This window comes from Lepidochelys olivacea, assembly GCF_965140295.1.
Source record: "Lepidochelys olivacea isolate rLepOli2 genome assembly, chromosome: 1".
In the NCBI taxonomy this organism is placed as follows: domain Eukaryota; kingdom Metazoa; phylum Chordata; order Testudines; family Cheloniidae; genus Lepidochelys; species Lepidochelys olivacea.
The window spans coordinates 269,459,004-269,471,653 of record NC_140411.1 but is presented as its reverse complement, the minus strand read 5'-3'; the positions used below and the strand labels follow the sequence as shown (position 1 = coordinate 269,471,653).

Sequence of the window (12,650 nt, the reverse complement as noted above, 5' to 3'; positions counted from 1 at the left end):
ACACTTGAGAGGCATAATACAGATTTGACGCTTCTGATGTTTCCTTTGAGCCCTATGATACCATGGATTTTTAAGAAGAGCACCCTTTTGAGGTCATTGTGGAGTTCTGCTTAAAAACGGATGGCATGACATGTTCCTATGACTTTTAACTTAACTCTTCCTAGAGTCCTGAGGTTGACAAGTTTTTAGTTTAAAGTGAAATTTCTTTCTGATCTGGTTTTTCCAAGGTCTCCTGCAGCTTTACTTAATGTGAATCCGAGGGCCTGCAAACTACTCAGGGACTTTCAGGATATATACTGTACTCATTAATTATAACAAGGTTATATTTAGATAATAATAGGTTTCTTTCAATATGAACAATTGCTCTTTTATTATTTTATTTACAATTGAAAATTACTGAATCCTGAACTGTATGATATAAAGATAAGAATGAAAAATATTTAACTGAATAATTTCTAATTATATTTTATTAAGATATACAGTACTATATCTTCTGGTGCTTGGAGTAATAAATTAGAGTATTGTGCTTAGAGTCATAAATTACAATATTGCCAGTTAAGTATGCAGTGCTACTTCCTGTTCTTTGAGTTTATAACCAGATCAAAAAAATAATCTTGCCTACAGAAATAGTGCCTTATATTCATGTTGGCCTATTTCAAAGTATGGAAAGTCCTGGACAATAACAGGGAACTTTTTAAGCGTCTTTCTATTATTTGTATTATTTCTTGAAATTACATGATGTTGTGATGTTCTTCTCATAGGGGATTTTACTGACAGAAGCTGAAGAAAGGCTTAACTCTCTTGTAGCCAACATACAGAATGAATATGACAGGAAGATTTCTCACTGTTCTGCTGTAGAATTAGAGACTGTTATTGAGGCCAAGCTTCAGCTTGCAGTTATTTCTCAGCAGAGACATCAAACTGCTTTCAGGTAAATGACCAGAATACATTGCAGCTTGCTGAATGTAAGATTAACTCCCCCCCCACCCAAAAAAAACAACAACTATCCTCTTTGCTTTCAAAGATACTCATACATTTCAAACATTAAAAGCTACCGGAAGTAACAACAATAATTGCCCGTCTATACCAAAAGAAGGACAGGAGACACTTGATATTATTTTAATCAGGCTGCAACTTTATTACTAGATGTCTGGGACTACCCGGCAGATAAGTGTCCAGTGCAGGTAACTCCATGATCATTTCAATATCTACCTGAGGGCTTCTGCAAGCCTCCCTGCTTTTTTTCCATCCAGGCCCCCCAGCCAACTCATTGCTGGGACCTTGCCACTCCCGCCCCCGAAGGAAGGGTAAGGTGGGCTATAAGGGGGTTGGCTCCCTGTCGTGCCAGTCATAGGAGCCCTGAACCTCCCCTGTTCCACTCCTTTAACAAACATCTCCTTTTAAGGTCCTTTACCAAGCCATTTATCTGGTCACTATGTCACTTCCCTATGGAGTACCTGCACTGGACACCCATCCCACACTTATATAATGAGTTGTGACAGCATAGCCTAACTCCTTCCCTATTCACCATAACAAAGCTCTCCCTGAGCCTGCTGTGGGGAAGGCGAAGCCCCCCCACTTTCTACCTTGGCCAATCTTGTGGTAAGGGAAAACATCCTTCCCAGACTCCCTAGAAAGGAACAATTAGCACAAAGCCCACAGCAGGTCCTGACCAAATTTGGCATTTTGCCACCTCCAACGGGAAGGATGTGGGTGCTGCTGAGCCTGGTCTGAGGAAAACAGGCTTCTCCCTCCAGGCTTGCCCTTTATCAATTCCCAAGCCCTTCTAGTTCCTGGGGGACACGTCAGCGTTGCCAAGCTGACTCACTCACTTTTGCAGCATCTATTGAGCTTCTCTCTCATCCCGCACCCATAAAGTGCTATACTCCTTCCCCCAGCAAGCCAGACAATATCCACCCCTACTTAAGATGTCGTGTGGTCATTTGTGTGCATGGCAAATTGCATTAGGATTCTATTGTCTATTTCATTTAAAAAAAACATCAATATTTGACATATCAGTTGCTCCAGATAGAGTGTTTGTGATGTAATATTTTGCAGAATAAAAAAAATACACCCAGGGTTTTTACTGAAAATAAGAGTCTGGAAATTTTAGCAGATGCCTTCCTATTTTTGGTATAATTTTAGTATAGAGAGAACATCTTTTTGTGCAAAATCTTTTTTTCTGAATTTATGAAATTGGTTTATTTTAAAATGCCTTTGTGTCCCTGGCCTAAGAGAACATTCAGATTTACATCAGATTTACGTCAGATTTACTCATTGATGTTAGATCTGAATTGTAATACTAGATTTTAGAGCTGTTCTAATTGTATTAATATAGCTTTAATATATTTAAATGAATTAGATATTAATTGCACTGAAGTATATTTGCATTTTTAAATTGAATTAATAGTATTGTGTAGAATACTGTTGTATTTTCATGACTTTCAGATTTCCCCATAATTTCTAAACCTCAAATTTTGTGAAAATTTCTGGTGACCTTTGAGACCTTCATAAAATTGAGGTTTTCCATTACTTTAGAAATATCAAGCACAATAGAGATACAAATTATTCATAGAAGCTTCTGTATAATCATCTTCCTATCACATTAATGTTTAATTTGGGAAAATTTTCCTGCTTATTACCTGCTTAGTATAAAATAAAATAGATTAATCTATTTTTATAAGAATGATGATTTTATTACAGTATTATTTGTTTTTGATAATGTCTACCTCTTCCCTTTAGCTAGGTCTTTTATTTGATGTAAACAGTATTTGCATTGCAGTGGGCTGTTAACTAGAGATTTAAGCTTAGCTTGTCACCCCTTTATGGGCTAATCACTCGTGTTTTAGTTTACCGTTCCATTCTCCCACTATTATCATGCTGAACTGCAATTCCTCTTTCTGGTGTTCTAATAAATTGTCTGTCATCCAGCTGAATCATCATGTAGCCTTGACTCACAGCCTACCAAAGAGAAGATTTTCTCTTAAATACATGGACTAATACTAATTATACATTGGACTTATCTACCATTCTCCATCTTCAAAATGCTGTACAAACGTTCACAAATTAACTGAAGACATTGAGATAGCACAACTATATAATCTTTCAGCTGAATTTTCTTTAGATTATTTAAAAGAAGACAGAAGTTTCCCTGAAGTCCAGGCAGCAGGACTGGTGCTTTTGTATCAGAGTTAATAAGGTATTTAGTGTAGATGCGGAAATGAGAACTTGTAGACTGCCTGTGGACATTTCTCCTCATGTAATCCTTGTGGTTCACTGTTCCTGTCAAGCAGATTAATGCTGCTGTAAATTTCCCCAAGAGAAATAACTGACCAGTATGCGATGACTGCTCTACCCTTTTGATTGCTATGTCAGTTTTATGAAACTCTCTTGTCAGTATCCAACTACGTATTGTTTCTCTCTTGGCTTACAATTTGCTTCAGACTGGAACCCCTTTTTACGGTGTTAGGGGTACCAGTGTGTGTCAAGCATTTGCTGATTATCTTTTGGGGCTCTCCAATGCGGGGTAGATGTTCAGTCGGCCTTATAGATGGGTGGTTCAGTGATCCAAAGTGGTCAGGAAGGAAGTACGGTACTTAATCTTAAAATGTTTGCATATGTCCATTACACTAGATGTGTGTGTGCCTTGCACACCAATGCCAGAGAGTTTTCCCAAGCAATAGAGGGGTGCCACACCTCTGCCTCCTGCTCTGAGTTGCGGGTATAAAAGGCAGAACTGCCCTGCCCATCCTTCAGTTCCTTCTTACTGTCTGTTCTTAGAGTGTACTTGTTCCTATTTCTAGTTTTTGATAATTAGTAGTTAGCCTAGTTGTAGTTAGTGATACTCATTTTGTTTCCTTGGACCTCTTTTTCCTTTTGTTTTTGTTTTCCTTTTATATCCTTAATGTCAATAGTTAGTGGATCTGGGCTTTGGGAAGCTTATGCCAAGGGCCCTTGGCTTCAAGCCCTGCTCCAGGGGTCACAAACCAATGCCTGTGAATCTATGAGTGACCCTGACTCCTGCTGTTTGAAGTATTTGGGGAAGAGCCACGTCAGGGACGGGAATCCAGACTGCCAGGGTTTCAAGACTAGAACAAGGAAACAAAAATAAGAGTATTTCAGATACATCCCCATGGAGGCTGCCCTTTGCCCAGCATCAGAACCAGATCAGTCAGATTGAGGGAGTTCCTTGACCACTCCTTTCAGAAGTGCTCCCCTGGCCTTACCTGTAGACAGACACAGGAGGAGATTCCTATGACAGGGCATCTGTCCCACACTGGGTTGGAAGGGGTTAAGGTGGCCAGGCAGGCCATTTAAATCCCCCAGGTGCACCTGGAGGAGGAGCCAGGGAGCAGGCCACTAATTAGGAACAGGTGGGGCCAGTATATAACCAAGTAGCTGGCTATTGCAAGGGTGTAAAGGGTTGCAAGGAAGTAGGCTACAGTCACTCCCTGAGTAGAGGGAGTTGGAGGGTGGCAAACCCAGGGAGGGGAGTAGCTAGTAAGGTAGGAAGAAGCCCATGAAACTGCAGCAAGGACTAAGGAGATATAGCCTTTGGCTGCATGTTATAGGGTCCCTGGGCTGAAACCCTGTGTAGAGGGTGAGTCTGGGTTCCCTTACCAGCCGTTGGGTAGTGGCACAGCGCAGTGGAGACACCAGCTAGACAACAGGCTCTGGAAGGACTTTGAATTCTCCAGAGGGGAAGACTTTAATGATCTGGCTGGAGGGCCAAGCCATGAAGAGGAAGCTGCAGATCTGACAATGAGCGAGGCAGCAGAATGAGACAAGATGGGAGAAGACACCACTGGAGGGAGGGTGCAGACTGGCAGAGCTATTCCCCACAGTGGCCAGCAGTGGTAAATGAACCTTGTGACAATTCCACTAACCAGGACAGTCTTCAAAGAGGTACAAGCACTTGGAGCACCCTCAGCTGCTGAAGCCTAAGAAGAGGACAGCTTTGACTTCATCAAACTCCTCTGTACGGGACTTTTTGGCTGCAGAAGTTAGCCAGTTTTGTATTGAAAGTACAGTGTGCCCTCTGGCCGACCACTCCCCGGTACTGCAGTTTAGTGGATCTCATGAGCAAAGCCATTGACTCTAGTACCCATTCTGGGGCCACTGAGATCAGTTACTTCATCAGTGCAGATGGTGGAGCCATCATTGCTGAGCGTGGGGATGTGAGGGCAAAGGCCCCTTTTGGTACTGACCACTCTGGAGGCCTACAAAGCTGCATAAGGTCTGCTGAGCTTTTTGGTACCGCCCTTGCCAACCATCCAGACCAACAGTGCCATGTGGAACCATCACACAAGTGATGCATATGTTGCCGCCAACATTTGGATCTGTTTTGGTCCTTGTGACCTCGAGTCCTGTACTGCTTTCTTGAATCTCCTTAGTGTTGGCTCAGAGACTACCGTAAGTAACTGCGCCACCTCAGATTAGGAAACCCTCAATACTGCTGCCAGTACCATAGTTGCATCATAGATCACAAACCTGATTTGTGGATATGCTGCCCGGTACTGCACCACCCTGGCTTCACAGTTCTCTGCCGCCACCTCGGATTCTGAAGTGAGTTCCTTCTTTTTCCACTTCAGGGAGTCCAGGGCCTCCTTCAGGAACCATTTCCATTCTCATAACAAGTGAAAGGACTGGAATGTCTGGTCTAGGCAGAACTCGCCTCCAGTACCATACCAGCCCCATCACTGGCCTCACTGGGTGTCTTCCACATTACAGTCCCTATCCTGAAAAACACTGATAGCCTTGAGTACCTTTATACACAAGAGTAATCCCATTGAACGCAATGGGACTACTCACAAGGTACAGGACGTAGGTAGTTCTTCACCATTATGTAAAACTGGAATAAAGTGGTGGCAAATCAGTCTTTAAGGATTCAGTTGGGAAGAGTGGGAAGACTAAGCACTACTAAAACGGGTTTCAGAGTAGCAGCTGTGTTAGTCTGTATTTGCAAAAAGAAAAGGAGGACTTGTGGCACCTTAGAGACTAACAAATTTATTTGAGCATAAGCTTTTGTTGTTAGTCTCTAAGGTGCCACAAGTACTACAAAACCGCTTTCTTAGTTTTCATTACTGTTTGAGGCTCTTTGTGTACTGAATCGATTAAGTCAGTCCAGTGTGCAGTTGACACATATTGGTAGGAGTATGTGAGTAATCTTAGAATACTGCTATTCATCCTTTGTCTGTTTTCTGCATAAATAAAGGACTGTGTCTTCTAGAACGTTCAATCTAGCATTTTTCAAATTTCACAGTCTGATTCCCATTTACAGTATTTAGAGGCCTTAAATTATATTTACTCTCACTTTAAGGCAGCTTTACATTGCCAGAGCTGTGCAAAGAGGCCGCAGTGTAAATTAACCTGGCTTATCATTTTTGAACAATTAATTTGTGGAATAGTTTTATGCCTTCCAACAAGAAGTTGGAGCTTTTGCCTTTTGAGTTATGGTAGCTTGGAAATACTTTGCATTGTTCAATATCACAGAAAAGCAATAACCTTTCAGAAGTGTGGTGAAAGATGGGAAGGTTGGAAAAATACATATAACTCCATATGGTGTAACTACACGTGTGACATTGTTGCTTGTAGCTCTGATTCAGTAGAAAGTTGGGGACAGCTGTTACAAGGAGCACATTCTCTGGAGGGTGCGCCTATGTTTGGCTCAAGAGCATTTGCTAGAAAAGATTTTCCCACTAGATCAGTTTCCCAAACATTTTCCTGTCTTGAAAATACCTTCATTCTTTTGACAAAATGTGGGATTTCCATCTATATCTGCAATTGTTGGAGATTCCTTTTCAGTCATAAAATATCAGTGTAGCTGGTAAGTCCTCTCTTTTTCAAAGAAGCACTGTTTAATTAGAGTGTTACCAACACTCATATTTTTTCCTAATGCCCTAACTGCTAGAACTAGGTTGCACAAGAATCTTACCTTTTAGGTTTTTTAAAAATGAAGTTTATTGCCCTCGTGGTTGCAAAGAAAATCTTGAAAATGTGACCCAAGTGCAGTCTACAGGCTCAGAAACCAGAAGGCAAAGAAAAAAAGCCCATCATTTATTATTTTCAAGCCAATCTCATGATGTCGGGGGGAGGGGAGCGCTGACTGATGATTTTTGAACACTTGATGTTCACAGTACTGTGGTTCATAGAGCACTGGGCCTTGGGTTGCATGTATGTGCTTCTCAGTGTGCCTGTTACAGCCCTTTTATATTAAAGGTTACTGAAAGTCAGTCTCTAGCAACGTTGAATGATGGTGAGGGGGCAACTTCCAAATACCATGTGACTGCTCACTGGAGACTATGTAAAGGAAGTCTCTTGGTTCAATCTTGGGAAGAGAGAAGCCTCTCTACAGGGACTTGGCAAAAGCCTGAGGTATAATTACAAAGGGATACCAGGGAAGAAGGGTGTGTCCTCTCCTTTCCTAGCATGCAGAAAATGGTACAGCCTCTATTAACAGGTTTGTCTGACTTTAAGCCAGGGATCTCAAACTCAAATCACCATGAGGGCCACATGAGGACTAGTACATTGGCTGAAGGGCTGTATTACCGACACCTTTTCATACAAAGATACAAAAGCCCTTGGCCCCGCCCCCACTCCACCCCTTCCATGAGGCCCCGACTCTGCCCCGCCTCTTCCCACCCCTTCCCTGCTCCCATTCCAACCCCTTCCCCAAATCCCTGCCCCACCCTGCCTCTTCTCTGTCTCCTCCCCGCTCCTTCCTGGAAAGCGCTAAGTGCCGCCAAACAGCTGTTTGGCGGCAGGAAGCACCTGGAGGTAGGCAGAGGAGCCAGGACGCAGCGCGCTGGGGGAGAGGGGGCAGTGGGTGAGGGGAGCTTGGTGGCCACAGGAAATAACTCTGCATAGAAGTGGTTTTTTTACCAATGAAAGCTTATGCCCAAATAAATCTGTTAGTCTTTAAGGTGCCACCGGACTCCTCATTGTTTTTGTAAATTCAGTATATGCTATAGATACATTTTTTGTATTAATTAAGAAAAATCTAGTCTATAACTGCTGATTCACAATCAGAAATGGTCTAGACATCAGAATGATTACATAAAAGCATAAAATGATACATACTTTTGTTTTTTAACAATATGTTCCCTATCAGTGCTGCTTTGGCTTTCTCTGCAATTCGACTTCTTCAGGATGCAATCATTTTCAGGAAGAATGTTCCACATATTCAGCTAAATATACAGCAAACAGAGCATCGAGTATGTATTGATACAGATTTACTTTGTAAATTATTGTTTGCTTGCTATGTAAAGTCTTGCATCAAAATGTCAAATTGAGCACACTGCTGAACCTCTTTTAGAAATGCTGGTGCGGTGATCACCATTCATGCATTTATCTACAGCTATTAAGCAGTGGTATCTGAAGTATTAAATTTACTTTTAGTCTTAGTATAGGAGAGGTCTGATATATCTGATAACTCTGTATGGTTACTGTTGTTAAACATTGACTTTTAATTGCCATCATAGGTAGTTAATATGCTGTGGGAGTATTGTAAATGCAATTAGGATGCTTTTTCATGTTGCATATTTTAGCATCAACATTTCCTCTGCCTATAAACCCCATAAAAAAAAAAGCAAAGCAAAACAAGAAAAAAGACCACCAGAGAAATACCTTGTTGTATTGACCTAACCTCCTCCCAGTAGTTGTGCTACAGTATACAAATCCAGGATTTTCTTTTATACTGTAAAATATAGATTTGAACTTCAAACCTCTTCAGACACTTTTAGATGCTATATAATAAATACGTGATTGACTTTACTATACGTAAATTGTATAAGCAAATGTATTGAGTGAGAGCATTTCACTGGAAGAGCCTGAGAGAGAAGTACACATCACCACTGAGATCTAAAATTAGAGTGTCTGATCAAATCTCCTAATTCTCAATACTTGTCTAAGGATTGACAGAATTTTGACTGAGGTCTTTTATTATCTTGACAGTCCCACATATTGTAGCTCCAGCAGTGACAATTAAAATTGTTAAGGCTCTCAACATAAAATATCGTTAAAGGAAACTGATTTTGAAGGTCAAAATCCAGCCTTATATCTAATTTTCATCAATCTTTGCAAACATGCAAGCCATTTATGTTGAATGGGTGTCACTAAAAGCAGAATGTGAGTTGAAGTATATAATTGTGATACTGGCTAAACAACAAGCTCTGGCCATGCTCATCTCTTGTGTTCTGATGGCACAAGCTATTGACATCTGGGCTGCAGAACACAGTCTCAGAAAAGCTATTTGTAATGGATTGGAGGTGGTATACAAGATTGGCTTGGGAGCCAGAACTCTGTGGTAGGTTTTGTTTTGGAAGACAGCTGCTTGAGGTGCCTTAGACATCTGAAATGTTAGAATTAGTCTCAGTGGATTAATGGGCAGACTGCAGATGAGGTGATCAAAAGTGTATAACAAATGCTCTTTATCACCTGGTCCTTGAATTTATCACGTGCTCATCACTGGCACATATTCTACACATATTACATATTTATTTGTTCTCACATTACCACAGTTTAATTTTCATTGTAGATTTCATTATTTCATCGGGTTTTAACTTAATAAATCAAAAATTGACATCTGTAATAAAAATGATTGAGCCAAACTGAATAAACTTTTAATTATAACTATGCTATTTTTAAAATATTTGTATTATTTTGATTTATATTATACTAACAAATACAGAAACTAACACAAACAGTTCTGCATTGTTTGTGTTAAAGTAGTTTATTCACAGAATAATTTTTTTTTTATTGACTTTGGAAATATGACCAGGATTCTTATGTAGACAGTACTCCGTTGCCTTGCAATGTAATAGCACAAGAACATATGAACATACGTCTGTGGCTGAGATGTCGCATGGCATTAGTGACTGCACTAACAGCGCAGATCCGTGGCATTTGTGACATGAAAGGTACTACTGTCTTTGCTTCAGTATTTTAGATTGTAAGCTCGTTAGACAGGGACCATATGTTCTTGGGTGTTTGCATAGTGCCCAGCATAATGGTCCTCTGATCCCAATCTCTACTACAGTACAAATAATAAAATATTGATGTTAGCACTATCAGTAAACAACTGTTTATACTGAATTCAGCCAATACAGCCAGGAAAATATTCTGTTTCTGAATTTGGTCTTTCCCTCTAGTTTATAAAGTATAAGCCATTAAATCAAAGAAGGCTCATTTAATGCTCATTACCTTCTGAAAAATCAAGTATGTAATAAAAAAATCGATGTGCTTTAAAGCAATTAAGTTAAATAGGCGCACTTAATTTTTAAAATTTATTGCTGCTACATATCTCTATTTTGAACAAACCTCAAATAAGCCTCTGCTGTGCTGACTTTATATAGCTCCTATAAATGGAAATGTTCTGTTCCAGTTTCTTTTATTTCCAGGCATTTGAGCATGACAGTATAAAAATACTTTATGCCACTAATTGCACAAAATTGCTAGGGAATTTTTTTTGTACATAAGATTGTTAGTTAATATTTCATCAGTTACACAATGATGTATTGGTGTTAACTATATTGCATTATATATACATGTACATTAATATATATGTTAAAATTATGTATTTACAATTTATATATAATTCTACTTCCACTCTGAAAGGTGACTGTAAAACAGGAACATTTATTGTGTCTTATTGATTCCAGACTGAATTTTTTTAGTTGTAAATTGAGCTGATGTTTTTCCTACTTCAAGTCGTACAAGCTCAACAAGAGCTCTGAAGCTGTGGTCTTTCTGGCATGAGTATCATCTCTACTAACATAGGTCTGCAGGCCAACTCTGCTCTGAATTGCACCTGTGCAGCCCATATAAAGGATAATGGAGTTTCAAAGTTGTAACTGGCAGAAGATTTTTGAAGACAATAGTGGAGTTGAGCAGGTGTAATTGGAGAATATCCTCAGGCTTGCAGAATCTTCATTACTTGTACTGATACCTCAGAAGAAAAGAACCCAACTTGTGTGTTGGCAATGTTGACAATTTGAAAACAAACCATTTTTTCTTGTAAATTGAACACATTTGATATTGAAATCAGTGAAACACAATAAACATGGAAGCCCATTATATCACTTTTATAGTCATTTTTCAGAGTGGATGCAACCTTAAAGTTTGGAAGAGAAAGGTACTGTAAAATAACTTTTATTTTTAATCGCCTTATTTGTTTTAGAAAATGACATGAATGATTGCTCAAGTCTAATAAATGAAGTAATAATAGAAGCAGAGGCCTTCAGTGACATTGAGACACAGGCTGAAGTGATGGTGCAAGCTGTTATACTTGACCTGCAAGAAAGGCGCCCAGTGACCGGCATTCAGCTTCTTCTGCAGGTTTGAATGAAAACAAAGAACAGTTGTTAATTTTTTTGGTTTTTGCCAAATAAAACTGCTGCCAGGACAAAATAATCCTGAAATAGTTAATACCTCTTAGATAATGTGAATATAAACATACTTTTTCATTCTATTTGTGTCTTTATAAACAAACAATAACATTGGTTAAATTGGTTTATTTTATCTGTGTTTAAATAGGATATAATCAATTTACTCCAAGAAAAGCCATTTATTTCCCCAATGGCTTCTTTAACACTAGTGAAAAGTATGCTTCTGCTGGCTGACATATTGACAACACAAACGGATGAGGACACAGAGCATCACTCTTCTGCAGTCGAACGATTAAATTTGTTAATTCTGGCTCACAAATTTACCATTAAACAGGTGAGGGTATGTTGTGATTTATGTTAGTTTCATGCGATTTGCAAACTCCTCATACTGGTCTCATTTGTGACATACTCTGGAAACGATTTTAGCAACTCATTGGAAAGAAAGGGGGCATATAATCCAATTTCCTTCAGATTATACAATGTACAAAATTATAGTTACCAAATTCCTACAGACTCAACAAGGGTTAGATGCAGATGTAGATAATCTGTACTTTGAATACTATCCTGTGTCATTTTGAAATGGATAAGCACTTAGGCACCCAAATCCCTATGTAGGTACTGAAATAAATGGCCTGATTTTCAAGGATGTTGAGTACCCACAGCTCCCACTGAAGTCAAAGTGTGCTCCACACCTCTGAAAATCTGGACTGAAACCAAACCAGAAATCAAGTATAAAATAGCAATATTTTGTATTTATAGATATTCACAAAAATAAACTGAAATGGTGTAAATAAAGTGATTTTACATACAGTTAAAATTCATCTAAAGGCATAACACCTGTAACATAAGTTTATAGCAATATTCTGTTTCCTTCGTTATTTGGAAGTAGACATGCCCTTCTTCATTTTCTGCCCACTCTACTGATACTGGTTCACAAAAGAAGCTTTCAGATTAAACTCTCTCCTTCCTTAAGTGTAGACATGCAGTGGCTTAAACTATTAAATTGTTGTCCCCCAACCTATATGATCAAGAATGAAATGGACCACTCTGTCCTCTTAGAATTCCACCTGTGGAACTTGCTAACCTGAATAGTTTTACAGCCTACATAACTGCAGTTCCTAATTGTATTGACTCCCCCTATGTCAACAGTGCTTGTAGAATCATAGAATCATAGAATATCAGGGTTGGAAGGGACCCCAGAAGGTCATCTAGTCCAACCCCCTGCTCAAAGCAGGACCAATTCCCAGTTAAATCATCCCAGCCAGG

General features: G+C 39.5%; 1 protein-coding gene across 1 annotated transcript in view; it reads left to right on the top strand.

Moving 5' to 3' along the window:
• The window catches only part of CFAP54 (cilia and flagella associated protein 54), a 216,676-nt gene that overhangs the window by 154,932 nt on the left and 49,094 nt on the right, over positions 1 to 12,650 (top strand). The window contains exons 52-56 of the mRNA XM_084646844.1: positions 762 to 931; positions 8,111 to 8,213; positions 9,779 to 9,917; positions 11,177 to 11,334; positions 11,533 to 11,718. Of these exons, the coding sequence (XP_084502970.1) occupies positions 762 to 931; positions 8,111 to 8,213; positions 9,779 to 9,917; positions 11,177 to 11,334; positions 11,533 to 11,718 (756 nt within the window). The remainder of the gene's footprint in view (positions 1 to 761; positions 932 to 8,110; positions 8,214 to 9,778; positions 9,918 to 11,176; positions 11,335 to 11,532; positions 11,719 to 12,650) is intronic.